This window comes from Sander lucioperca, chromosome 16, assembly GCF_008315115.2.
Source record: "Sander lucioperca isolate FBNREF2018 chromosome 16, SLUC_FBN_1.2, whole genome shotgun sequence".
In the NCBI taxonomy this organism is placed as follows: domain Eukaryota; kingdom Metazoa; phylum Chordata; class Actinopteri; order Perciformes; family Percidae; genus Sander; species Sander lucioperca.
The window spans coordinates 2741100-2766596 of NC_050188.1; the positions used below are offsets into that span (position 1 = coordinate 2741100).

Sequence of the window (25497 nt, forward strand, 5' to 3'; positions counted from 1 at the left end):
CCAGGTTGGCATATGTAAAAACAATATTTCAGAACAGCGAATGAATATGTTTGAGGAGTTAAAAGCCAGTTCAATGAAATACTTAGCATATAAAAAAGAAAATCCTTTGGCGCCTGCCTAAAGATGAATGGTATTATAGTCAGATGGCAGGCTCAGTAAAGACTGGCTGTGTAATATAGAGATGCAATTACATGAAGCGTGGACAAAGAGGATACACAGAGGAAATAGCCTGGAAGAGAGAGACAGTGGGGACCTCGGAAATGAAGGATGTCACTCGGCATAGCCTTCAGTGACACGCAGCCTTCATTCTTCATTACACTCAGACACAGAGGTCCTATTATTTATTGATGAGACCATGTGTAAAAAAGATGACAAAATATATATATTTTTTCAAATACAACACATTCATAAAATTCATAATGACGTGGCCTTGACTGTGACTGGAAAGGGAGAACTGATTAAGAGTTATGAGAGGAAACTGCAGCTGGCACTTTTGGGGATAGGGAGCACTTCAGTATAAACTCAGCTTCGGTGCAATCATGTCATTTTCACTTGCATACGAATTCAACTTGTGAAAAAGTGGATGAGATAATTGCACTTGTTTCCTATCTAAACCTGTTGTGAGAAATACTGAACATAAAGCAGATCACATTGTTAGTATATAAAATAAGACATGATTTCAGAAAAGTCCCAACTCCCACTCATAAGATGAAACAAAAACAGAATGTTAAGAATCGATTCCAATGTTTAATTTTCGTATCTTCTCTCCCAGGCTCCCTCTTTCCATTCAGTCGCACACAAGCTCATCCATTCAGTGTTGTTTGCGTCAAACGAGCTTCTGCTTTGAACATAACTCATTCATCTCTCCACCAGGTCTTCTTTGCTCTCTTTCTCAGAAGCCCCGACAGGAGTGACGTGTTGAGGCAATGCTATCTTCTTCTCATTTCAGGCATGGCTGAGTTATTGAGGGCCATGCTTGATTCCCTGCAGCCCAGTAGCTGTGGACAGGCCTGCTACAGCCTCAAGTCTTTACAGGACAGCGATGCAGTTACCTTTTGTTCCAAAGTGGCTTCTCTTCCAGGAGTTTGAGATGATAAGGCGAGTAGTAAAAAGTTTTTACCCAGAGCAAAATGAGGTAGGGAAATGTATTGGGACTTAATTCGAGGTCCTTCGTCTTTCATCTGTGCAATTCAAATGGATGTTAAAAAGATGCACTTGCAACAGATGACTCGAGAGTGAAGTGTCTGCTTTGCATTTCCAAGTTTATGTTCCATCTGGGGGAATATACAGATCAGCGGAGAGTCTTAAAAGTGTTTCTTGCTGGTGCAGAGTGTTATAAATCCACTGTATTACTGTTGAGGTATACTCCATTTGATAGCTTATTTCCTCTGGAGGGGCGCTGAATGTTGCCTCTCCAGCAAACATAGCGCTTTCAGTACATTCAGTTCATGGTTATTGAGGTTATTTTGTGCTTTATGGACATTATTAACAAAGTAATAAGCAAAGGTAATGATACTAATCCATTTAAGATGATGGTTTTTAACCGTTGCTTGCTTGCAGCTCAGATGAGAGAATTTAAAAGCATGCAGCCTGTGATTGATTCTGTTTTCAATGTCAGGTTTGTTCTGACATTAGAGCTTTCCTACATTATAAGAATTTATTGTGAAAATTTTATTCTTAGCCATTGTAAGAACCAGTAGCTTTTCAGGCTTATAGTACCCACTGTGTTTTCTAGAGCAGAAAGGGAATCAGTGCCTTCCTACTTTTAGGGTAGTCTTCAAACTTAGCGAGGTACCATCTATAGAGAGAGAAGGAGGGGAAAAAAGGCATTTTCTTCTATTAATACAAGTCTTTGCTTCACAGTGTGCAATACAATCCATGAAAACCTTCTTAATCTGTGTGTGTGTTATATTTCTTACTTGTGGTGGGCCACAGCCCTGCTGGCGAGGACCACTGTGGTAAAGATGGCAAAAGCTGAACTGTGAACAGAGTGGCTAGCCAGAGCGAAGCCAGCCCACTCTGTTATCTCACCTAAGAAGTTGGCTCCAGACACATATTCAAACATTCCGCCTGAGGGTGGAAGACACAGGAATTAGGACGCTTACCCTTTCGTACGTTCACTGAAGCAAGAACATCCCAAATAATTTACTCTGGACGAACATAAAATGGGATGGATTTTCATCTACTACAATACTTAACTGAAAGAGTACTGACATTTCAACGATCTCAATGTAATTTTGAGTATGCAAGCCGCTAAAGTCTCAAAGCTAATAGCTCCACATTGACCATAGCTGGCTGAGCACTCTCTCTTTGACTGCAGGCCATGTGTAGTGTTGCTACCCTCTATGTGAAAATGGCATTCTTGGCTGAAGGGATTCCAGACGTGCCTGGGAGTTCATTTGGAGCAGCACGGCTCACAGCTTCCTCCTGCCTCGCCTTCTCCATTTTATTTTCCTTGAGGGTCCGGGACAGATTGTTTTAACAGGTTCACCGCAAGTTCAGACTCAAGGTGCTATTGTTGTGACTTTATGTTCTTAGTCAGGGGAGCCACTCTCTTCGTGGACCTGTTATGATTACTGATTCAGTTAGCAAAGGAAAAAAAATCCAATTTACTGTGTGAATTTGCCAAGTATGTAATCCAAAGAAAAAGGAATTTTGCTTTTCCAATACACACTGCCCTCAAAACTATGTCAATTTGGAGATTGGCCAAAATCTTGTTTAACCACCCCTCCCCTGTCCTTGTCACTTCTTATTAAATGTGCATCCATGTTTAACACAGTAAAGGTCATACACTCTAAAAAAAAAATCCAACATCAAAACCATCTTTCATCTGTTTTGTCAGTGAATTGTTTTCATTGTTAATCGACTTGTTGTAGAATTTTCAGAAATGTTCATTGTCTTGATACAAGTAGGGCGATAAACCCTATCATTCTTTGTTTTAAGGGAACAGTTCCATATTTTGGGAAATACACCTGTTTCCTTGCTGAGATCAGTGGATCCCAACCATTGTTTTTATTACAGAAAGTGTATGAAACTCATGACCAAAATAGTCATTCTTTCATTGTAATACTTATGGATGGAATTATTGTGGAAATAAAGGATTCCCTTTTTTGCTGGGGACCCCCTAGAACCCCTCTCAAGGACCCCTGGAGGTCCCTGGACCCCACTTTGGGAACCCCTGAGCTAGATGATCTTCTCATATCTGTAAGTTCAATATGAAGCTGGAGCCAGCAGCCAGTTAGCTTAGCTTAGCATAAAGACTGAAAACAAATAGGGGGGAACAGCTAGCATGGCTCTGCAAAAAAAATTTTTACCCTTTATTTTTGTATTTATTAGACAAACAATATATAGCACATTAGTGAGCTTAAGCTGTGCTGGCAGGCAGACTTTTCTACCTTTGTTACTGGACAGAACCAGGCTAGCTGTTTCCCCCTGTCTCCAGCGTTTATTTTAAGCTAAGCTAAGCTAACCAGCTGTAGCTTCATATTTGCCGTACAAACATGAGTGTCTGACTGACTTTATTTAGCATGTATGAATCAGTCAGGTTACAGACGTAATGTCCATGTTCCAGCATAGGGCTGTCTAACATGATTACTATAAACACTGTGTGGTTTAGAACATGTTTCTCTCTGTGTCAAGCACAGCAAAGCTACACACACAAACACTGCAAGTACTGTGAGTCACTAACACACAGCTGAGTTAGACCAGTCAGAGCAGGAAGAACATTTTTAAACACTAATGTGAGGGTTCACAGAGGGCAAGGCAGAGAGGAAAAGATAACTATTGACAACCTGTGATTCTGCTTACAGTTTGATCCTCTTTAATCATGTGACCACACTGGAAAATTAGCATCTAGCGCTGTGTACAAAGACTGCAGAGTTCTGTGCCATCATGTGATTACTGCTTTCTTGACTTTCTTGTCACTCCCATGACAGTGGTGGAAAAAAGTCCTAAACCTAAGTAGAAGTAGTGTTACAATGTCAAATGGGCCTTTGACATTACATGTCCTGCATTCAAAATTAAAAATACTCACTCGGTAAATATAAGAATTTTTAATTGTACATTGTCAAGGTTGGCTACAGTAACTAGCAGTCTTGTATAAAATACTTGAAAGCAATACTTGAAGGCGCTCTAAGCGATGTCACGCGTTTTTTAGGCTACAACATTTTTTGTCACATACAGCAAACATCTCCTCACTATCCGCGACCTGCCTGTCCCCTGAACACACTGTAAAAAAACAAACAAAAAAAACAAAAAAACAAAACGCCGTCTCTGTAGACAGCCCAGGCTCCACAAACGGTAATAAAAACAAACTGCGCCAACCTGCACCACCAAACATAACAAACAGTGTTCCAGCGTTCCAGCCAATAACTCACAAGAAGGATTTGGGGGTGGGGGTTGGGGGGTTAGTGCGCGGAGGGGACAGGATGAGGAGGAGGGAGGGGCGAGCTAGCCTCGTTTTGTTTGAAAATACGTCAACAAGAAGTGCCGTCACCCAACATCGCTTAGAGCACCTTTAAGTAAAAGTACAAGTATCTTACCAGAAAAAGACTTTGGTAGAAGTCTCCTTTTAGAATATTACTTTAGTAAAAGTCTTAAAGTATCTGATATTTACAGTACTTAAGTATCACAAGTAATTTTCTGATATTAGATGTACTTAAGTATTAGAAGTAAAAGTAAAAAAAAAAAGTTGGTTATGAACTTTATGGCCAAAGGGGTGTAACGCTATCTTCATCACCACTGTCGTCGGGGTGGTCATCGTCTGTTACAGCAGGTGCTTCCATGACACTATCCGTCATTATGCTTCCTCCTCTTCTACTTTTTTTGCTGCTTGGCAACAAACTTTAGGGCACCAACTGGAATAGAGCATGTATTAACTTGCAATCTAGGAGCAATGATTTGCCAAACCTGCTTTTCTTTCCATTTTATATCTTTAAATAAATGTATTTTATTATTTTAAACTTCTCATCAAGTATCCCTCTTTGAAGGTTAGATGTACTGTAACAGGAGTATAAGACTTGTTCGCTGTGGTGAGAGAAATTATTTGGCCCAGTGTTTTCATGACTAAAGCCCTTACCTGTGGGAATCTTGTAACCAGTCTCTCCGGGCTTTCTCAGGTTCCTCAGGATGTGGTCAGAGTGCACATTCACCAGCCACCCGACCAACCACAGTATGGACCCTGGAGACAGTCAACGGACCAAAAGCTGCTTTAGCATGACATTTTACTGACCAAAAAGCCAACTCATGTTTAGAAAAAAAATACTTTCAAACATTCTAGGAAGTACTCTTATTTGCTTTCTTTCCAATAGTGAGATGAGCAGATCAATACCACTCTCCTATGTATCTATGCAATAAGTAAGCCGCTTCCTCCTGGTTACAATCTTTATGCTAAGCTCAGCTAATTGCCTCCCGGCTCCAGCTCCACACTCCATGCACAGACATGAGCTTGAGTCTGAGCTCAAATGTTCTCATCCAAGTCTCAAAAAGAAAGCAAATGAGCGTATTTGCGAAAAATGTTGAACGTTCCTATTACAGTTACCAGGGCTGGGAATCACCAGAGGCCTCAGGATATGATATCATCACGACACTTATGTCACGATACGATATTTTCGCGATTTTAAAACATATTGCAATATTCTGCGATATATTGCAATTTATCACCTTTTTTCCAACTTCAAATTTTTCCCAATTTTAAATGATGTCCCCAAAAGGAAACGTTGTCAACATCTGTTTTGTCTAAAAAGATACATTTCTCCGTTTGTTCATCTCACTTCAATTTTACTTTACTTTCATATTTTATTGCCACGGAAAATATCGCGATACTATGCTGTATCCACCCCCCCTCCTAACAGTTAGAGCATGTTTACACAGTATTCATCAGTATGGTTGCTTCTGTGACCTACAATGCTCAAAATAAACTTCTTACACAACACACTTCATGAAACAGATATATAGTATTTTTGTACACTTAATATCTGTTTAGAAGGTCATATTCCGTCATATCATGAGAAACTCTCAAATTCACCTGCATAATGACAAATGTAACAATAGTTATTTAAAAACTAAACATACACATGATATTTCAGACATTGAGTTCTGTCACTTCTAACAGGTTTGTCCTGGTTAATTACAGTATGACCTGTTAAAGGGTCTCACACACCAAGCCGATAATCGGCCGTCGGACAGTCTGGCGAGGTCGGTGACTCGAGTCTGTTCGGTGTGTTCCGTGCCGTCGTCCGTCCGAGGAGCTGTCGGCCTTCATTTTGGCCGACCTGACTTGTTGCGTCGGAGGGCGGGCAGTCGGACTCCATGACCTATCTGATTGGTAGGCTGCTAACCCGGAAATGACGAGCGGGATGAGCGTGACTAAGCCTCTCAAAATCTGACAAAAATCTTTTGAACTGACCTTTGTCGATCTGAAATGAAGACAGATTCAACAACTGCACGGCCTATTTCTCGCTTTAAATGTTTTCAGAAACACGTTTCGGTGAACTCTCTTTCGGTAAAATATGAGATCGTATTTTGAACGAAGCCGCCGTTATGCCCGGTTGAAAAATCTGGGAGCAGCCAGACCCATGTGACGCGTTCATCCAATCAGCTGCTGGTTTTCATTTTTTTGGCCGACAATACAGATTAGCGCCACCTGCTGTTATGGAGACGTATTACACGCTCAAGTCGCCGTCGCTTCGGTGTGTTCTGAGGCACTTTTTGGACCTCGGGGAGCCGACTGATCAGTCCGACTGCCTTTTCTGCCAACGGTCGGCCGTTGGGTTGGTGTGTCAGGGGCTTTAGAGAGTCTGGACTGTGGACAGACTGGGCTAGTTAAACTAATCGGGTAATTACTGTAGATCAGCCTGGTTCCAGATTTTCTCTGGGATTCAAAATGGCAACTCAGTCAGGTTATACGACTATAATTATACGGATTTAAGGTAATATATTCACTGAAAATTGGGACATAAATTTAGGTCGGTAAGTGAGTCCTAACATATATAATAATAACATAGATACAACCCATATATCCGCATTAACACAAACGTCTCGCTACTCCACAGAGTTAATAATTGTTTTAATGTTATATACATGTGTGTTCCATCATGTGTGAATCCTTTTGTCAAGGATGAGTGGTAAAATGTTGGAAATAATTTAGTAAATTCCATTGTAATTCCACTTGTAAGTGCAGCAAGCTGACTCACTAGCCTAGGACCTCAAAGTTCTTTTGTACTAAAATTCTTGAATCCAAAGTTCTTCGTTTGACTGTTTATGTTTTGAAATTCATAAGTAAAGTATAAAAACTTAGGATCTTTACTTTTCTTACAAATTAACTGTGGCTCCGTGTAGGTCAAAAGACTATGTTGCTCCAAAGTCCAGCGGCTTCTGGCTGTTTTGCAGGGTTCTATTTCTTTTATACTAAATCTAACAGCCAATCAAATTACATTATTCTAGATCACTGGTCAACTGTTTACATTCCAATTACTACGTTCCATTTTGCAACACAGGTTTTCTCAGGTCTTACAAAATAAACTCAAAATATTATTACTTCCATAGAAATGGTTTCAACACCATTCTACTAGGATATTTATTTTGATTTTGTTACACTTGTTTTTATCTGCTGCAGGCCTGCGCGCAGATCGACAGGGATTGTAAGGTGAGTGGAGGGGCATTTACAGTGGAAAAACATTTATTTTAAATTTATAGTTTCCTGTGTTAACTTGAACAGCAATGGGAGCCAAGAAAAACTGCTGAGCACTTTGAGGTTTGGAAAGCGTGAGAAGCACCTTGCAGTGGAGCAAAAGCCAAAAGAGGGAAATGACAAGATGGACCAAAGAGTTTGAATGACAGCAGTGTGTGTTTAAGCAAAGTCATTTCATTTCATTTCAAATGGAAAAAGAGAGGAGTAGGAGACGAAAGAGTGGTAGAAGGGATGAACTGGGAGAGATGGCAGAGATAGGGATCCTGTATTTCCTGACTTTCACTTGATTTTTATTTTATTAATGTGAATGTTGATTTAACTTGAGTATTCTTCTCATAGAGTTTAAACACCACTGCACCCTCTCTTATCCGTGTACCTTGTGTGTCAACATTAGGGGTGCAAGATATATCGACTCAGTATCGTTATCGCAAAATCACGGTGCGCAATATTATATCGAGGGGTGCAAGATATATCGACTCAATATGTGTCGCAATAAGTATGCAATATTTATTTCATTTTGTGCAGCGCTGTGTCCCGTCCGTTGGCTGTGTGGCTTAGTTGTGTTTGATTTAGAGCTCGCTTGAAACGCTATAATGATCATGTTTCATTGGCCAGTTACCGTGCCACTTGCACATGTTAGTACACGTCAGCGCACGGGTGACAAACCCTATGTAGCGTACCATGTGACATGTGTGCATATTTCAACATTGTTAACAGAAATAGATAGAGACAACAAAACGGAACGAATCATGTTGTACCAGTCCAATATGACCGTCAGTTGAAATAAACCTTGTTTAATTTGTTATGAATCTATTTTGATGCGTTTTCCAGTAACTTTTGTAATTTTACATGTGTTTAAAAATATCGAAATTAATATCGCTATCGCAATATTCATAATCGATATCGCAATATCACATTTTGTCAATATCGTGCAACCCTAGTCAACATCTGACAATATAAAATAGAAGAAATCCTTCATTTCACCTATGCTAATGTCACAACATCAATTTGAATGCCAAGCCAGTTTCACCAAGACAAAAAAACCCAACAACAACAATTTCTATTTCCCTTGTAGAAAGTGAGGTAGCAGACACAGAACACCAACCTGTGATGAAGCATGGATGTGTAACCCAATATGCAGGGTACTCAGCATAATGGCTCAGGTACCTGATCTGCATGTAGCCATTATAGATGCAGAAAACAATGGCCAGGACAAATGAGGCGAATGGTGTTGGTTTACCTCCTCGGATTAAAAACGGATAAATAAGGGATCTGCAGCAGAACAAAAATATTAATAACACAACTAAGTTATTTGAAATACTTGCTTTGACATTCTAACATGGTGGGCTAGTACTACTGATACAATATGAATCTAATGTACGTTTTTACACCCTGATCTCTTCCTGTGTCCATTATTAAATTAAGCTACATAATTATTCAGATATTAATCATTTTATTTGTGGGAAGGAACAGGATGATGTACACAGCCACTATACTACCGTATTTATGCTGGTGACACTAGCCAGCAAACACTTGCCTCCAGGTGTAAACTCCTGATTAAATTGATTGTAATGACCTACCTCTGAACATAGTGGCAGAAATACATGGCAATGAGCAGCTGGTTGGGCAGTCGTGAGGTTTTCGCAGATGATGTCCAAACTACCAGACACAAAGGTACCAGGAACGCAGGCAGCTCCTGAACGAACCAAGCAAGCCTGACATTAACTGGAAATCCATATTTGCTGGTAGCATATCGTCCGTATGGGACATTTTCGAAAAGCAAAGTAACGAAAGTGCAGGCTGCCATGAAAGCCATTGAGTAAGCCATGCAGTCCAAAATGTACAGTTCCTCTTCTTCCGAGGAGAAGAGCCTGGAAAAGAGTGCGTCCATCACGGCTGAGAGGCTATTGTTACAAAAATGAAAAAATAGAAACAATGCAAATGTAACTAATGTTTGCAACTATTTGCCAAAATGCTGTATCACCATTGACATACTAGCTTACTGACGAATCGATTGCAAGCGGTAGCCACATGTGTTTCCCATGCAGGACCAATCACAGTCCCTGAACAGATATGGCATTGGATCTTATCAGCCAATGAAAATGCTCTCTTTTGTGTCTGATGTCACTAATACATATTCATTACTATTTACATCACCTTCTGTACTGACATATTAAATTAGAAAATGTATGTGCAGAACTGTTGAATGTTGAGTTTAACAGTGCAACAATGTTAATAATTATATAATTTATATAACACTGAAACAATTAAACTCGAAATCGTATTCGGTGTCAACAAAGGAACAGGCAGATTTCGTGGCCACCTCGAGTGGTCCTGATTCACGTGCGTCAGAGGCAACACGTTTCGAGGATAGCAATTCTTTTTCAAACGCTCAGTAGATTCACATTTTATCCGAGTTGCAGGGACATTTCTCTGCATCTACCACCACGTTTTTCCGCAGACTTTTCTCCAGAGTTGTGTGCTATTCCAACATGGGGAAAAGAAGCAGGCAGAGGCAGAAAAACCAGACTACTGGCAGGGACGACAGAGACAACGCTGTAAGATTCACACTTCTAACGTTGTGCAGCAACTTTTGCTAATGTCAACCTTAGGTGTAAAGTGCTCAGTCAGGCCACATACTAGCGTAACCTTTATTTAGTTAATTGCGAAGGGGGCTGGGATGAACACGGTTATATTTGTTTTAGAAAACCTGTGCAGTCATGCTGCTATACACTGCTAAACAGCTGCAATATCAGAGAGCTTTAGCTACTGTTAGCTAGTTGCCGTTAATTTGGCTATTTCCTAAGTGTGTGACCATCATTCGTGACGTTAGTCTATAACGGGCCTTTTTGTTTTTGCTCGGAGGGGTCGTGGGCTTCACCAGACTTAGTTCCGAAATGTGTTTATTTTATGTTGCCATATGTACAGGTACAGACATTCACCTCTTACGAGCCTTAAGACTGAATGAAAACACCGTGAAGGGAAGAAGCAAGCAGGGTTGAAAACTCAAATGTAATTAAAATAAGTGCGTAGTTTGTGGATCAAAGTTACTACATGCCGAATTGATCATTAGACCGTAGTAAAATAATGTAGCAGGTTTTATGACGTGTTCTAGTTATTCGCCCTTGACCATAAGCAAGAAAACAATAAAATTACATATTTCTGAATGACATTTATTTATTTATTTTTTTTCGTAAAAAACAAAAACAAAATTCATCTTTATTTAGTAGTTGCTTTTCCAGTTATAACTGTACTCAAAGACAGTTAAAAAAATATGTAGTAGATATGACCCATACTAGTAACCATGCATTTGTGTGTTCAGGGCTGGGGATCTGGCTATGCTGACATTGTCAAGGAGAATAAGCTGTTTGAGCACTACTACAAAGAGCAAGGCCTGGTGCCTGGGGGAGAGTTTGAACAGTTCATGGATGCAATGAGGGAACCGCTGCCAGCAACCATCCGCATCACTGGATACAAGAGGTGAGCCCGACAGATTTATAACCTGGATTTCGACTGTTTGTCATGTCTGTAAAAAAAAAAAAAAAAAAGTGTCATGCTCCAAGCCATGCAAGATGCTGTTCAATGAATGTGCCTGTTCTTTATGACAAGTTCAGAAATCTTAGAAGTTGTAAAAACAGACCAAAGGGGTTTGGTCTGTTTTTGATGTCTGTCTGTACATGTGTCACCTTTTGAATTGTCATTTTTCACAACACAAAAAATGTTAAAAGATAAAGTTCTTATTTTAAGATTCACTAGGTGCTAAGCTGCGGGAGACAGTTAAACTTGTTATTTAGCTGTAATTGATAAAAGTGCTTTTCAACCAAATTTACATGATGATAGATGTGAAAGAGTAAGGCATGAATGAAAGTTGGTATGTAGGAGTAAACCCACAACTTTGTACATGTGCATCATCTTGATCTAAGCCACCATGTTTGGGATTGTAAGGAGGACAGTGGTTTGAATTTATTGTATTTATCATGTTGGATGACTGCAGTTAGTATTTGTTGTTACTACATGCCCAATTTCTCCTCTTTCTGTCTTGCCCCAGCCATGCCAAGGAAATCCTCCACTGTCTGAAGGAAAAATACTTTAAGGATATTCAGGAAGTGGAGATCGATGGCCAGAAGATTGAGGCTCCACAACCTCTGAGCTGGTAAGATGTCATGGTTTACCCAAGACTAAAAGAACACACAGGTTCAAACTAGACACTCAGTACACACTGTGCCTGTCCTCTCCAGGTATCCTGACGAGCAGGCCTGGCACACCAACATGAGCAGGAAGATCATCAGGAAGTCTCCGCTCCTGGAGAAGTTCCACCAGTTTCTGGTCAGCGAGACTGAGTCGGTGAGTCAACACAAACAGAAATATCCCACAAACACCCGTGGCAGTATTTTGACGTCATTTTTTAGCCCTGTTAAAGAAGTTAACTTCTAACCGTAGCATTGCAGCTGTTCATATTGCCGATGTTCACAAAATGTACCCTGGATAGGAAGTTAGAAAACTAAAGTGAAACAAAATGTCGGAAGTTGTCCGAGAAATGGAAAGGCGAGCATCATTCTTGTGTTTGTCCTTGCAGGGTAACATCAGCCGACAGGAAGCTGTCAGTATGATCCCTCCTCTCCTCCTGAAGATTGAGTCACACCACAAGGTAAAAGCACTCCCCTCTTTGAAGGTTAAAAATGGTAAGTCTGTCTGTGCTTAATGCATTTTCTGTTTTCTCTCCCTTGTGTAAAACACTTTCCTTGTGGCGTGAAAACCGCTGTCTTTAAAGAAAAAGATATTGTTAACATGCATGTGTCTCTGTGCAGATCCTGGACATGTGTGCAGCTCCAGGGTCGAAGACAGCCCAGCTGATTGAGATGCTCCATTCTGACATGGACGTGCCATTTCCAGGTAAGATGCACACATTTAAAACCAGGAAAGATGCTACAATAACTGATTTCTTTGTATTGAATTGAAAAAAATAATTTCGTGATCTATGAATATAAACTTAGTACAAAATAACCTAGTGGGCTAATCAGCAGTCCCTGTCACTTTAACAGTAGTTCACTTTAATTCACTCTTCTACCTCCAGAGGGCTTTGTCATTGCCAACGACGTAGACAACAAACGCTGCTACCTGCTTGTGCACCAAGCCAAGCGTCTCAACAGCCCCTGCATCATGGTGGTCAACCACGACGCCTCCTGCATCCCCACGCTCAAGATCGACGTTGACGGCCAGAAGGACATCCTCTTCTACGACCGCATCCTGTGTGACGTGCCCTGCAGGTCAGCAAAGGGCTGCAGGACTTTGCCTTATGCATCTGGCTTGCGTCGGCATCACTGACGCATATCACACGGTCTCTCCGGGAATTTGCAATGTCGCGATCGCAACAATTCATGCAAATTCAACCAATCCAACCAATTTAACTAATTAGACGATGTCTCAAGTTGAGGAGAGCTACTAACAGATATATTATTGAAGATGATTCAGTAACATTCATTCAATAGTAAATTATCATTTGGTGTCTTAAATCCACCAGCCATATTTATATTGATCCAGCATTTGCAGAATCCTCAGCCTTTTTAGTAAGGTTACTTGGAACACTTAGCCCAGAGTAGTTTTATTCTCCCAGAAACAACTTTCCATTTTCTTTTTAAAGAATTATTTAAAAAGAAAAATCACATTTTTTGTTGTTGCAATTTTCACGGTCTTCCACGATTCCATAGCAACAAAAATACAGAAGCCATTGCAACTTTTATCGCAAATGTTTACAAAGCTGCCGCAAAATTAGGCATTTTGGGCCGCAACAATCCCCCCAAAAAAGGCAGCAAAATCCTGGAGGGACTGCAGGAGAGTTAGGGTTTGGAAGGCTGAGGAGGAAGTGGATAAAGAAAGAAATATGGTTGATGAGCTTTGCTGTATGCGTGGGTGTTTGGCTGGAGAAAAGAATTTGTGTGACAGATGGAGATGAGGCTTCACCCTGTCTGCCCAATGCAGGGCATTTACAGGTCCCTTTTTATGAATGTCTTTTTAATAATGTTTTGTTTCAGTACGGGGTAAGTGGTAAGACATCCTCCTCTTGAAATCTAGCGTCAGTTTATAGCCAAAACAGAACTGCATTTGTTTGCAAATGCTGCCTGAGTTTGGCCAGCTGTGGTGCTGAAGCCAGAAGCCCCTGCCAAACACAACAGAGCGAGAGGGAGGGGAGGAAAAGCAGTAATGAAGACAGAGAGAGGCAGGCAGGCGGGCAGGCACCAGTGATGTGACCAGTCAGCTAAAGCCCGGCATATAGACAGTTTGTGCTTGGCAGACATTTTTGCCCTGTGAAAAGTGTCAGGGATCTCCGGTGGTTTCGGCGCCTCGGGCCAAACTGGGGTTGTGTCTGACTGGTTCTGCTGTCTTCTCTGTGATTTGCAGCGGTGACGGCACCTTGAGGAAGAACATAGACGTGTGGAAGAAATGGACGACCAGCAACAGCCTGCACCTCCACGGGTGAGTGGGGAGACTGAGCGTTTGTGCTTTCGTGACAACATAGGAATCACTTGTGTGGTAGCCCAAATTGACTAAAGGACAAGGGAATGGAGTGTGTTCCTTTGTTGCTAATTAAAAAAATGTGTGTGTGTACACCAGGCTCCAGCTGCGTATCGCAGTGCGTGGGGTTGAACAGCTGGCTGTAGGAGGGAGGATGGTCTACTCCACCTGTTCACTCAACCCTATAGAGGACGAAGCTGTCATCGCAGCACTGCTGGAGAAGAGCGAAGGTAACCAACCTGCACAAACACTCACAGGGCTATTCAATTTAAGCAATATGCGTTAGACTTTTTATTTAAATCAATGTTCTTGTACTGTTTTCAGTTTTTTTTTTTTTCTCTTCCAGTTGTTATTGCTGGCTAGAGTAAACACAAGTCAAAAGTCTCAGCCCTGATTGGTTCAAACAGCCTGCTGTAAATTTCTCAAAGTTGGGAACACGCATTCACATTCAGGGGGAATTCATTTCGCCTGACTCAACCACATCCACAGCAGATATAGATAGAGGATCTCTGTCACAAAGTGACCGGCTACGGTGTCATTAACTAGCTTACGATTAGCTTACTTTGTGTTGCAGCTTTGTTTTGATGGTGAAAAATTTTAAGAGCACTGATGCTTAATTTATTACAACTATTATTAGGGTGGCAGCCAATTATTTTTTTTAATTATTAAATGATCATCATTTTCTCAATTAATCAATTATTGTTGGTCTAAAATGGGACAAATGCCCACTATAATTTCCTGAAGTCCAAGGTGACGTGTTCAAATCGCTCATTCTGTCCGACCAACAGTCTAAACCGCAACAATATTCAGCTTCTTATCACAAAAAAACACTCAATCTACACATTTGAGATCCTAAAACCAGAAAATGTGTGCCATGTTTTGTTAAAAAATATGGTCTAATTTCTTCAAGCGATCCATATTGATAAGTTATTAACATTATTTGCATCCTATTCCTCCTACTTTTTGATTTGTTGGTCTGGAAGCTTACTCTTCTGATGTTTACGTGTACATATATATGTTTATATCGGGTTCTCTGAACCTCATTTACTCGTATCGAGGTGGTATGAAAACAAGCATTCACTAAAACGAGTTACGTGTGGCAAATATTTGGTATGATCATATAACTTTGTCGTGTGCATTCACATCATATCCATTTGAAAATCCTATGTAGTGTCATAATGTAACTAAAGCGAAATGAGTCTTCAATGTGACCGTATGTTCCGGATGCAGAAATATTGTATTAGCACATGTTTGAATGCCCACACAGAACATTTCTGTTGTTTATTATACTGTTACAGACTGCCGTGGAAGAAAGTCTCCTTTTCTCCAAGCTATCAAGTAGTTTTAACGCTGTATGTTAGATTGTAAAACTGGTCAGATCATACAAAATGGCAGAGTTGGAAACGCCTAAGGTCAATAGCTGCAGAGCCAACACCACAATTTAATTCGCTTTTGAACTTGCGTTATATATAGATATAAATTTCAGTCGTTTGCTGCCAAGTTGTAATGTCTTTCCACTCCCCGTTGCAGGAGCGTTGGAGCTGGCCGACGGCTCGGCTGATCTGCCAGGGCTGAAGTGGATGCCTGGGGTCACTTCCTGGAAGGTACTGGAACATTTTAGTCTTTGACAGCCATTACTACAAACCAACCGCTACGACAATAAACCACAAAGGCAAACCGTATTTAGGTCGTGGAAGTGCTTCAGTCAGACAGAACTTTGTATGCCGTGTGTGCTCTGACCGTGGATTACTTTGACTGGCTCACACACTTAAAGCAGTTGTTGTCTCTGTAGCTGATGACCAAAGAGGGCCAGTGGTACGCTGACTGGTCCGAGGTTCCGAACCATCGTCACACGCAGATCCGCCCCACCATGTTCCCGCCGACAGACACGGAGAAACTTGCTAGCATGCATCTGGAGAGATGGTATGTACACACTCAATAAAGGTTTGTGCTGTTACGTATTGTGAGGGACTCTGTTTGTGACTTTTCAGTCCCTAAGCAAAGGCCTTTCCCATACTAACCCGTAACCTTTTAAGTCCATGTACGGCATGGTTCTAATAGCTTCAGCTAAAGGCTCTATTGCCAAAGCAAACAGGAGCAGCAGGACAGGAAGCCTTGTTTAACGCCTCTTTGAGTGCCAAAATAATCAGCGTGTTCTTATTCTCCTAAAATGTAACCCTCTATTTAAAAATTTCCCCAGGTGGTATTTTTCTGTATAGAAAAGGAAGAGCCATTCAATGTGATCAAACTGCCCCCCCCCCAAATCCTTTTCTTAATTTAGCTAATTTTCCTTATCTTTTATCCTACTGAGAGTATTTTGTTCTCATTAAAACACACTTGAAGACACGTTTCTGTTTTGATGCACCAACTTCATTAGCAGAGTAATGTGTCTGATGTATTTCCTTGGCACAGCTTTGCACACACGCATACACACTGTCTGCATGGATGCACATACATGTACACACCTGCACTCTCCCTAAATAGTGCATGATGTAATTTCTCCTCTGCAGCTTTTACTTTAATGCTCAGCCTCACAGGCACGTTGCTGGCCAGCAGAGGGAGCTGTTGTCACACGTCTAAGAACCTTTGTGTTTAATGCTGGAAAAATAAAAAAATAAAAAATCCTTGTGTATCTTCACAGTAGGTGGCACCGTAAAACTCAAGCCATGATTTATGTTTGTGTGTGTTTTAAATGTCAGTATGAGGATTCTGCCACATCACCAGAACACTGGAGGTTTCTTTGTGGCTGTGCTAGTGAAGAAAGCCCCGATGCCTTGGAACAAAAGATACCCCAAGGTACTTCCTTCCAAGCACACGCTCATCCAATGGATGATTAGATTGTCGGTCTTAACTTGAGGAGGGAAACAGAGCAGAATTCCCCCATGTGTGTATGCCTGTCTCCCTGCATCACTCGCCTGTTACTAATCACAGCTGGGACTTCTGTCTTCTTTGTCGGCTCTTCTCTGTCCGTTGTCTCCAGCTGAGGAAGGACGTCTCGTCCAGCTCAGCGGCCCAGACTGAAGGCTCCTCGGCGGCCTCGACCCCCGCAGACACTCCCCGCCTCCCCGAGAGTGCTGTGGAGGAGGGGGAAGGCCCAGAGGGGAAAGTAGACCGGGAGGCAGAAGAGGAGGCAACCAAAGGAGCTTCCTCGGCCCAGGAGACCACTGCCAAGCAAGACGGAGCGTGCGGGTGAGTCATGTTGGTGTGATGAGCTAATAAACAAAGGGAAAGCTGCGAGGTCTTTGTCATTGCTTTGAGTGAGAAATTCCTCTTTGGATTGACAAAAAAACAGCACTGGTCCTGAAGAAAGCTTTATTGAAACTCTTGATCTATAATATGCTTATTATATATCCAAATAAGAAGTTTCCTTATTTGTTTATTTATAACTCGTGTTGTGCTGCAAAAATATACTACTAATAATAAGTAAATAAATTGAGTGATAAATGAATGTCTGTCTTCTCTCTGTGTTTTCCAGGCCTCCAGCCTCTAAGAAGATGAGGCTGTTTGGTTATAAAGAAGACCCCTTTGTGTTCCTTACTGAAGAAGACCCTGTCTTCACCACCATACAGTAAGTGTCTCTATGTGCGTTGGACATGGAAATTTATAGTTTTCAGCATTTTAGTGTCGCAAAACTGTTTGTTTTTCTCTTCGGTTTTCTTCTAGATCTTTCTATGATCTGTCACCCAACTTCCCCAAGCTCAACGTTCTGACCAGGACCCACGACGGCAAAAAGAGACACTTGTACATGGTGTCCAAAGAACTCCGCAACGTGTTGATCAATAACAGCGAGCGCATGAAGGTGTGTGTGTGTGTGTGTGTGTGTGTGTGTGGTTTAGATCATCGCACACGTGAAACGCCAGGTTTGATGATGACGATGAAGCTTTTTCTTGCAAGGAAATGCGATTTTAAAAATAGATCCAACAAATCAATAATCATACCTTTCCTGGATGCAATGCATTTAGTATTGATCACACTATACAGTGTAGTCAGACTAACTGCATTATGCTTATTCTATCAGTGCACGAGCCAGTTTTTGGATACGGACATATTGGCTTTACTTTGGCACATTAGATCATTTTCATAGTGTGTGTGTGTGCTTGTACAGTACCAACCTGTCTGAGCGAAGCAGCCTAACAGATGGGACCCTCCTATCCCAAATCCCTCTGGTCCTCCACCCTGTAGCACCTGCACAGGTGGCACTGTGTGTATATGTGTGTTTCAGTGTCTTTGTTCTTCTCATTGTGTCTTGATGCTTCTCACTGTTTAGTCTCTTCCTATTGGGCTAAACAACAATGAGTTGCATGTCTCCACACATTCTGGATGGGGTGACTGAAAAACACACTAATAATATCTCAAGTTCAACAAAGAAAATCAATGAAATCAAGCCTTTTCAGAACGTTGAATAGTTCAATCTTAAGAGAATTGAATCTCTATTTCTCAAATTAAATTGTTGTGTTAAGCTAATTGTACTTGTTTTACTTCCCGTAGGTTTTTAAATATTTTATTTTTATTTCAGAAGTATTGTTGAATTTTGCTCAGCAGATCGCTGACAGTTTCCTCCCACTCGTGCTGGGACACCAGAGACCAGCTGCACGGTGTTTACCCACACATTTAGAATATCTTGTACAGTAGATGCCTTGAGCAAGGCAGTTTGGGGAACATCACTAATTATTTCCACACACACACACACACACACACACACACCACATTACCAGTGTAATACTACAAGCCCGTAACATAATTAGGTTAATTTTGATTTAAATTACCACCCTTGGTTATGTTTTCAGGAGAGATATTAATTAGTGAAGTTAAAGTCGGCATGCTGTTTTTTTTGTTTCTCAGGTCATTAACACAGGGGTGAAGGTGTGGTCTCGCAACAGTGATGGAGAGGAGTTTGGCTGTGCCTTCAGACTGGCTCAGGAGGTAGGACACACACACACACACACGCACACACCACAGCACCCTATTTTTCACCACAGCACCCTGGACATCGCTTCTCATCCTCACACATTCCATCTTCAGTGGAGTTAAAATCATTTGCTGGAAATCAACTTTTTGTTGAGCCGCATCTTATTCAATCGAAAGGTGTTTTTTATTGTGAAACATGGCATTCTCTCAGAATCGTCACACCTTAGTTGCACATTTTCACATAATTCCCATAATCCTATTTGCGTACAAACTAACATGATTTTAAGTGGTACATGCAGTGATGCATAGCTTCTATTTCTAGGGCTTCAAACCCTTTACGTATTCTTTGATGTTATACTACATTTCATTGTGAAAAAAAGCTCCTTAAGGTGTGTTCAAACTTGCAGTAGGTCAATCTTACTGTCATTACTGTATTCAGCACAGAGGCCACGAACACAGCTGAATAACAAGGGAGCCAGACGGCCGAGTTCACGCTTCAAATAAACTTAGAATTAATTCATTTTAAATGCATCGTGCAAGTGTAAAGGATCTGGAATTACTATGTAGGGTCTGCAGATTGTCAACTACATCTCCTCTCCGTCCTACAAGGGTATCTACACTCTCCAGCCGTATATTCGCTCCAGGATAATCCGAGTGAGTGTGGAGGACATCAAAGTGCTGCTGACCCAGGAGAACCCCTTCCTCAGCAAGCTGGAGGACGACGCCCACGCCCAGGCCAAGAAAATGGGTAAGCAGCACGGCAAAAAAAATCTCACTCCAAACAGACTGATCTCATGAAGTGGCGTATGTATGACACGCCAACTCGTATGCCATTATTCGCGTGTTATCAAGACGCATACTCACTTTTTAGCGTGTATGTCAACGCCGTTTGGCCTCCATTGACTTACAGTGAGGAAAATAAGTATTTGAACACCCTGCTATTTTGCAAGTTCTCCCATTTAGAAATCATGGAGGGGTCTGAAATTGTCATCGTAGGTGCATGTCCACTGCAACTGAGAGACATAATCTAAAAAATCACAATATATGATTTTTTGGTGCATGTCCACTGCAACTGAGAGACATAATCTAAAAAATCACAATATATGATTTTTTAACTATTTATTTGTATGATACAGCTGCAAATAAGTATTTGAACACCTGAGAAAATCAATGTTAATATTTGGTACAGTAGCTTTTGTTCGCAATTACAGAGGTCAAACGTTTCCTGTAGTTTTTCACCAGGTTTGCACACACTGCAGGAGGGATTTTGGCCCACTCCTCCACACAGATCTTCTCTAGATCAGTCAGGTTTCTGGGCTGTCGCTGAGAAACACGGAGTTTGAGCTCCCTCCAAAGATTCTCTATTGGGTTTAGGTCTGGAGACTGGCTAGGCCACGCCAGAACCTTGATATGCTTCTTACAGAGCCACTCCTTGGTTATCCTGGCTGTGTGCTTCGGGTCATTGTCATGTTGGAAGACCCAGCCTCGACCCATCTTCAATGCTCTAACTGAGGGAAGGAGGTTGTTCCCCAAAATCTCGCAATACATGGCCCCGGTCATCCTCTCCTTAATACAGTGCAGTCGCCCTTCCCATGTGCAGAAAAACACCCCCAAAGCATGATGCTACCACCCCCATGCTTCACAGTAGGGATGGTGTTCTTGGGATGGTACTCATCATTCTTCTTCCTTCAAACACGGTTAGTGGAATTATGACCAAAAAGTTCTATTTTGGTCTCATCTGACCACATGACTTTCTCCCATGACTCCTCTGGATCATCCAAATGGTCATTGGCAAACTTAAGACGGGCCTTGACATGTGCTGGTTTAAGCAGGGGAACCTTCCGTGCCATGCATGATTTCAAACCATGACGTCTTAGTGTATTACCAACAGTAACCTTGGAAACGCTGGTCCCAGCTCTTTTCAGGTCATTGACCAGCTCCTCCCGTGTAGTTCTGTGCTGATTTCTCACCTTTCTTAGGATCACTGAGACCCCACGAGGTGAGATCTTGCATGGAGCCCCAGTCCGAGGGAGATTGACAGTCATGTTTAGCTTCCTCCATTTTCTAATGATTGCTCCAACAGTGGACCTTTTTTCACCAAGCTGCTTGGCAATTTCCCCGTAGCCCTTTCCAGCCTTGTGGAGGTGTACAATTTTGTCTCTAGTGTCTTTGGACAGCTCTTTGGTCTTGGCCATGTTAGTAGTTGGATTCTTACTGATTGTATGGGGTGGACAGGTGTCTTTATGCAGCTAACGACCTCAAACAGGTGCATCTAATTTAGGATAATAAATGGAGTGGAGGTGGACATTTTAAAGGCAGACTAACAGGTCTTTGAGGGTCAGAATTCTAGCTGATAGACAGGTGTTCAAATACTTATTTGCAGCTGTATCATACAAATAAATAGTTAAGAAATCATATATTGTGATTTCTGGATTTTTTTTTTTTGATTATGTCTCTCACAGTGGACATGCACCTACGATGACAATTTCAGACCCCTCCGTGATTTCTAAGTGGGAGAACTTGCAAAATAGCAGGATGTTCAAATACTTATTTTCCTCACTGTACATTACCTTGCGATTGCGTGTGGATTTATGCCGTAGCGAGTTGTTTGAAAGGGCGACAATCCGCGCAGGGAGGTTGGTCGGGGTGGAGGATGGGTCAAACACAGGACTTTCACCCAGGTGACCGAGGATCGCGTCCCGCGTGTGACGTTTCCTAAACTCAACCGTCGCTTTCTTCTTTTACTAAAGCCAACTGGTTCTTCTTTTCCTAAACTCAACCATAGCTTTCTTCTCGCGATAACACGTTCTATCGCCAAGTGGCGTGTATGTGTACGCCCGCTCTATACAGTGTAGACATACACGCGGATAGCTCAAAAAGCGTACAAATAACACACCACTTGGCTTAAGAAAGTTGGCATGTATATTTAAGTCATGATGCCATGTTGCTCCAAAATATAAGACATGTATTCCAACTTAAATAACCACTTTCAGAAAAGTGAAGCTTTGTAATCAGTATTAATACAGACTTTTTACTACACCATTTTTTTTCTTTCTGATACCGAAACAAAATAAATATTTTTTGGGGAGCAGCCTAGAGGTTAGAGTAGCGGATTAGTGACTGGAAGGTTTCTGACTTGGCTGGCATGCGAATGAAAGAGAAAAGTGAATGAGTAATGCTTTGTCTTCCTCAAGAACTGGTGTTGAGCTGCCCTTTAGCAAGGCACTGACCCAGAAACACACTCGCAAGAGGAGCACTTCCAGCGAAAGAAAACTAGTTACTCTAATTCTCCGAGATGTAATTAAGTGTACATGACAAGCGTCGTGGTCCAAAATGGCTTTTGGAATAATCTGTTGTTTCTCTCTGTTATTCTCTCTACAGTAATGGGTAGCATTGTGTTGAAGTACATCCCCAACCCAAAGTAAGTTGTTTCTCTATATTTGAAGTGTATGCATGTCATTTTTTTTTTGTGATTTCTCAATCAATCAAACAACTTTATTTATCCCTAAAGGGCAATTCAATTTTGCCGTCAACCAGTCAGATAAAAAACAAACAGCCAAAATAAACCGCATTGCAATCATTCAATTAACCAAACAAACATGTCACTAGCAGCAGGTCAGCAAATGGTTCTCTTCATTTTTGGTCATACTGACACCCTCCATAACCCTCTTGTTTGTCAGTAACCCGGCAGAGCCTCAGTGTCCCATCCAGCTGTGTGGCTGGAGGGGGAAGACGTCCATCCGAGCCTTCGTCCCGCGCAACGAGCGGTTTCATTACCTCCGACTGTTAGGCGTGGAGGTCTTCAGAGACAAACAGGGCGTCGGGGCAGAGAAAGGGAGGGGTGGAGAAAAGGAAGGAAAGGAAGAGGTAGAGGATGCAGCGGAAAAGGACGCAGGGGAAGAAGGTGCTGTGGAAAACGAGACAAAGCTGGACTTGGAGAATGGTGAAGAGAACCGATCATCAGAACCAAAAAAGCAAGCAGGAGACTAGCAGGTGAGGATGTAGAGGAGACGGCAGAGAGAAAGGAGGACTGACTGAAGACGTAGTCAAGCTCCACGAGCTGTTGACCAGGTCAAAGACCACATTAGGTGGTAGAGGAGGGTGATGTTCCTCTACGGGTTTCTCTGTTCACATCACTGCCACTGCAGAAGGATTCCCTCCCACAGATGGACTCCTTTTGGAATTGTTAATTTTTGGATCCCCTCCCTCTCCCAGGAGGCATCACTATTAATCCCACTGCTTTCCTTGGCTAGGTACGTCCTGCGTAGCATTCAAGCGCTAGTATTGGCCAGGTTTCCATGCTTGCTGTTTCAGGTCCTGTCCCCTGACCAATGGGCTATCCATTACCTAACCACTCGAGGTCAACGCCTAACCTCCACAATCTGCCTGACCACTCAGCTGCTACACAGAGCAGGTCTTGCCAAGGAAAGCGGTGGCATTCATAATAACGCCCACAGGAACTTTTTAGTTGAATGCTTATTTTATTGATCTGTTTTTTTATATTTTAACAGACTTATTCCACTGACCTAGTGGCTTCAATTTTCTTTCCGTTGATTATGTTTAGAGAGGTTTACGTGAACGGTCTAATTTTTTTACACCTGTAATTAAGCAGAAATATGGGGTTGATTAAAAGCGTTAAAGGTTAACTGTGTCACCACCTGTTCAAATGATTTAACTTTCTGCTCATTCTTGGCCCACTGAAGTACTAAAGGCATGCTTGAGAAGGGGTTGATTAGGTTCTGCAAATTACAGACAATAAAACGGCTTTGAGGAATTAAATAGAAGTACGAACCCTGAAAAGTTGTAAATAAAGTGGGTGCTGCGGCACCCTGCTAGGGCCGGGCGATATATCGTCGACGTCAACGTAATATAAAAATGTCTATCGTATGTATTTTTCTATATCGTTTTTAATCGCAATATCAAAAAACAAGCAGCCGAACTGCGTTTGCAGAAATATTTACGTCCTTTGGGACGATGCATTACCTTCCGATCCTTGCACGTTATGTTCATTTTGCACTGAAGTTTTTAATTAATTAGAAAATCCTCAGTACTTTTTATTTGTCAAGTATTTAATAACACAGGAGTAAAAAAAAATAGTCTTTAGCATGTGGATATTTCACATAGACTCCATTAATTTAATTTTGAGAAAACATGCTACAGTCATATGAACAAATTAGGACACCCATGCTAAAGTTGACTAAAAAGAGGAATAAAAAAAATCATCTTTTGGAAATTGATCTTAATGCCTTAATTAAAAAAATGAGGAAAAATCCAACCTTTAAGGACACCAATTTTCTTTGTGAATGAATAATGTATCGTAAATAAATAAATGTTCTTCCTTAAAATATAGGGGGCATAAGTAAGTACACCCCTATGTTAAATTCCCATAGAGGCAGGCAGATTTTTATTTTTAAAGGCCAGTTATTTCATGGATCCAGGATACTATGCATCCTGATAAAGTTCCCTTGGCCTTTGGAATTAAAGTAGCCCCACATCATCACATACCCTTCACCATACCTAGAGATTGGCATGGTTTTATTTCAGTTAGCCTAATAGCTGGTTTGATTTGCATTGAGAGATGATTTTATGGAAAGTACCCCATGCCAATCTGTAGGTATGGTGAAGGGTATGTGATGATTTTAATTCCAAAGGCCAAGGGAACTTTATCAGGATGCATAGTATCCTGGATCCATGAAATAACTGGCCTTTAAAAATAAAAATCTGCCTGTCTCTATGGGAATTCAACATAGGGGTGTACTTACTTATGGCCCCTGTATTTTAAGGAAGAACATTTAATTATTTACGCTACATTATTCTTTCACAAAGAAAATTGGTGTGCTTAAAGGTTGGATTTTTCCTCATTTTTTTTTAATTAAGGCATTCATCCAAAAGATGATTTTTTTTTTTTTTTTTTTTTTTTTTTAAATTCCTCTTTGTAGTCAACTTTAGCATGGGTGTCCTAATTTTTTCACATGACTGTATATCGTGATATATGTAGTTGTCGAGATATGAAATGACCAATATCGGGACAAAAGATTTAGTCCATATGGCCCAGCCCTACACCTTGCGGTTTCGGTAGGACGGACCATGTGTGTGTTTTCATTTATTTACTTGTCACTTTTTTTTTTTTTTATGACGTGAAGCTTTAATAAAAATGTCATTTATATTAACTACATTTTCATATTCAGTTTTCAAATGTAGAATAATGAAAGAAATAAGCTGATATAGTAATGCATCACACTTACCGAAACTTGAGCTTTTCAGGTTCACAGCAATCGGAAACAAAGACTAAGGCTGCTATGATACCAAGTAAGCTTAAAGGACATCTCAAGACAAAACATGTCACTTTAACAAGTCATCAAGATATTGACTTTGAAAAACTAGGA

The 25497-nt window shown here is 41.2% G+C and overlaps 2 protein-coding genes across 5 annotated transcripts; one reads left to right on the forward strand and one right to left on the reverse strand.

Moving 5' to 3' along the window:
• Positions 1-328: 328 nt before the first annotated feature.
• On the reverse strand, positions 329-9704 carry srd5a1 (steroid-5-alpha-reductase, alpha polypeptide 1 (3-oxo-5 alpha-steroid delta 4-dehydrogenase alpha 1)). 2 transcript variants are annotated; one of them, XM_031287092.2, is made up of 6 exons: positions 9271-9704; positions 8796-8962; positions 5078-5179; positions 1920-2070; positions 1724-1798; positions 329-1181 (listed from the first exon to the last, which is right to left on the reverse strand). In XM_031287092.2, the coding sequence occupies exons 1-5, from the start codon at positions 9579-9581 to the stop codon at positions 1732-1734; spliced, it is 798 nt and encodes a 265-aa protein (XP_031142952.1). In that variant the 5' UTR covers positions 9582-9704; the 3' UTR covers positions 329-1181; positions 1724-1731. The 2 variants fall into 2 exon arrangements, with proteins under 2 accessions (XP_031142952.1, XP_031142951.1); XM_031287091.2 differs by having other exon boundaries at positions 329-1798; positions 9271-9703.
• On the forward strand, positions 9417-23757 carry nsun2 (NOP2/Sun RNA methyltransferase 2). 3 transcript variants are annotated; one of them, XR_004102868.2, is made up of 20 exons: positions 9902-10248; positions 11013-11170; positions 11739-11843; positions 11929-12034; positions 12267-12338; positions 12499-12583; positions 12765-12957; positions 14090-14164; positions 14303-14433; positions 15734-15807; positions 15996-16126; positions 16903-16999; positions 17184-17392; positions 17679-17771; positions 17867-18002; positions 19046-19126; positions 19721-19859; positions 22493-22532; positions 22792-23151; positions 23226-23757. XR_004102868.2 is itself a non-coding variant. In XM_035992921.1 (19 exons), the coding sequence occupies exons 2-19, from the start codon at positions 11115-11117 to the stop codon at positions 23099-23101; spliced, it is 2133 nt and encodes a 710-aa protein (XP_035848814.1). In that variant the 5' UTR covers positions 9417-9435; positions 11013-11114; the 3' UTR covers positions 23102-23757. The 3 variants fall into 3 exon arrangements, 2 of the variants coding, with proteins under 2 accessions (XP_035848814.1, XP_031142950.1); XM_035992921.1 differs by lacking the exon at positions 9902-10248 and adding an exon at positions 9417-9435 and having other exon boundaries at positions 22792-23757; XM_031287090.2 differs by having other exon boundaries at positions 9903-10248; positions 22792-23757.
• The last annotated feature ends 1740 nt before the right edge of the window (positions 23758-25497 follow it).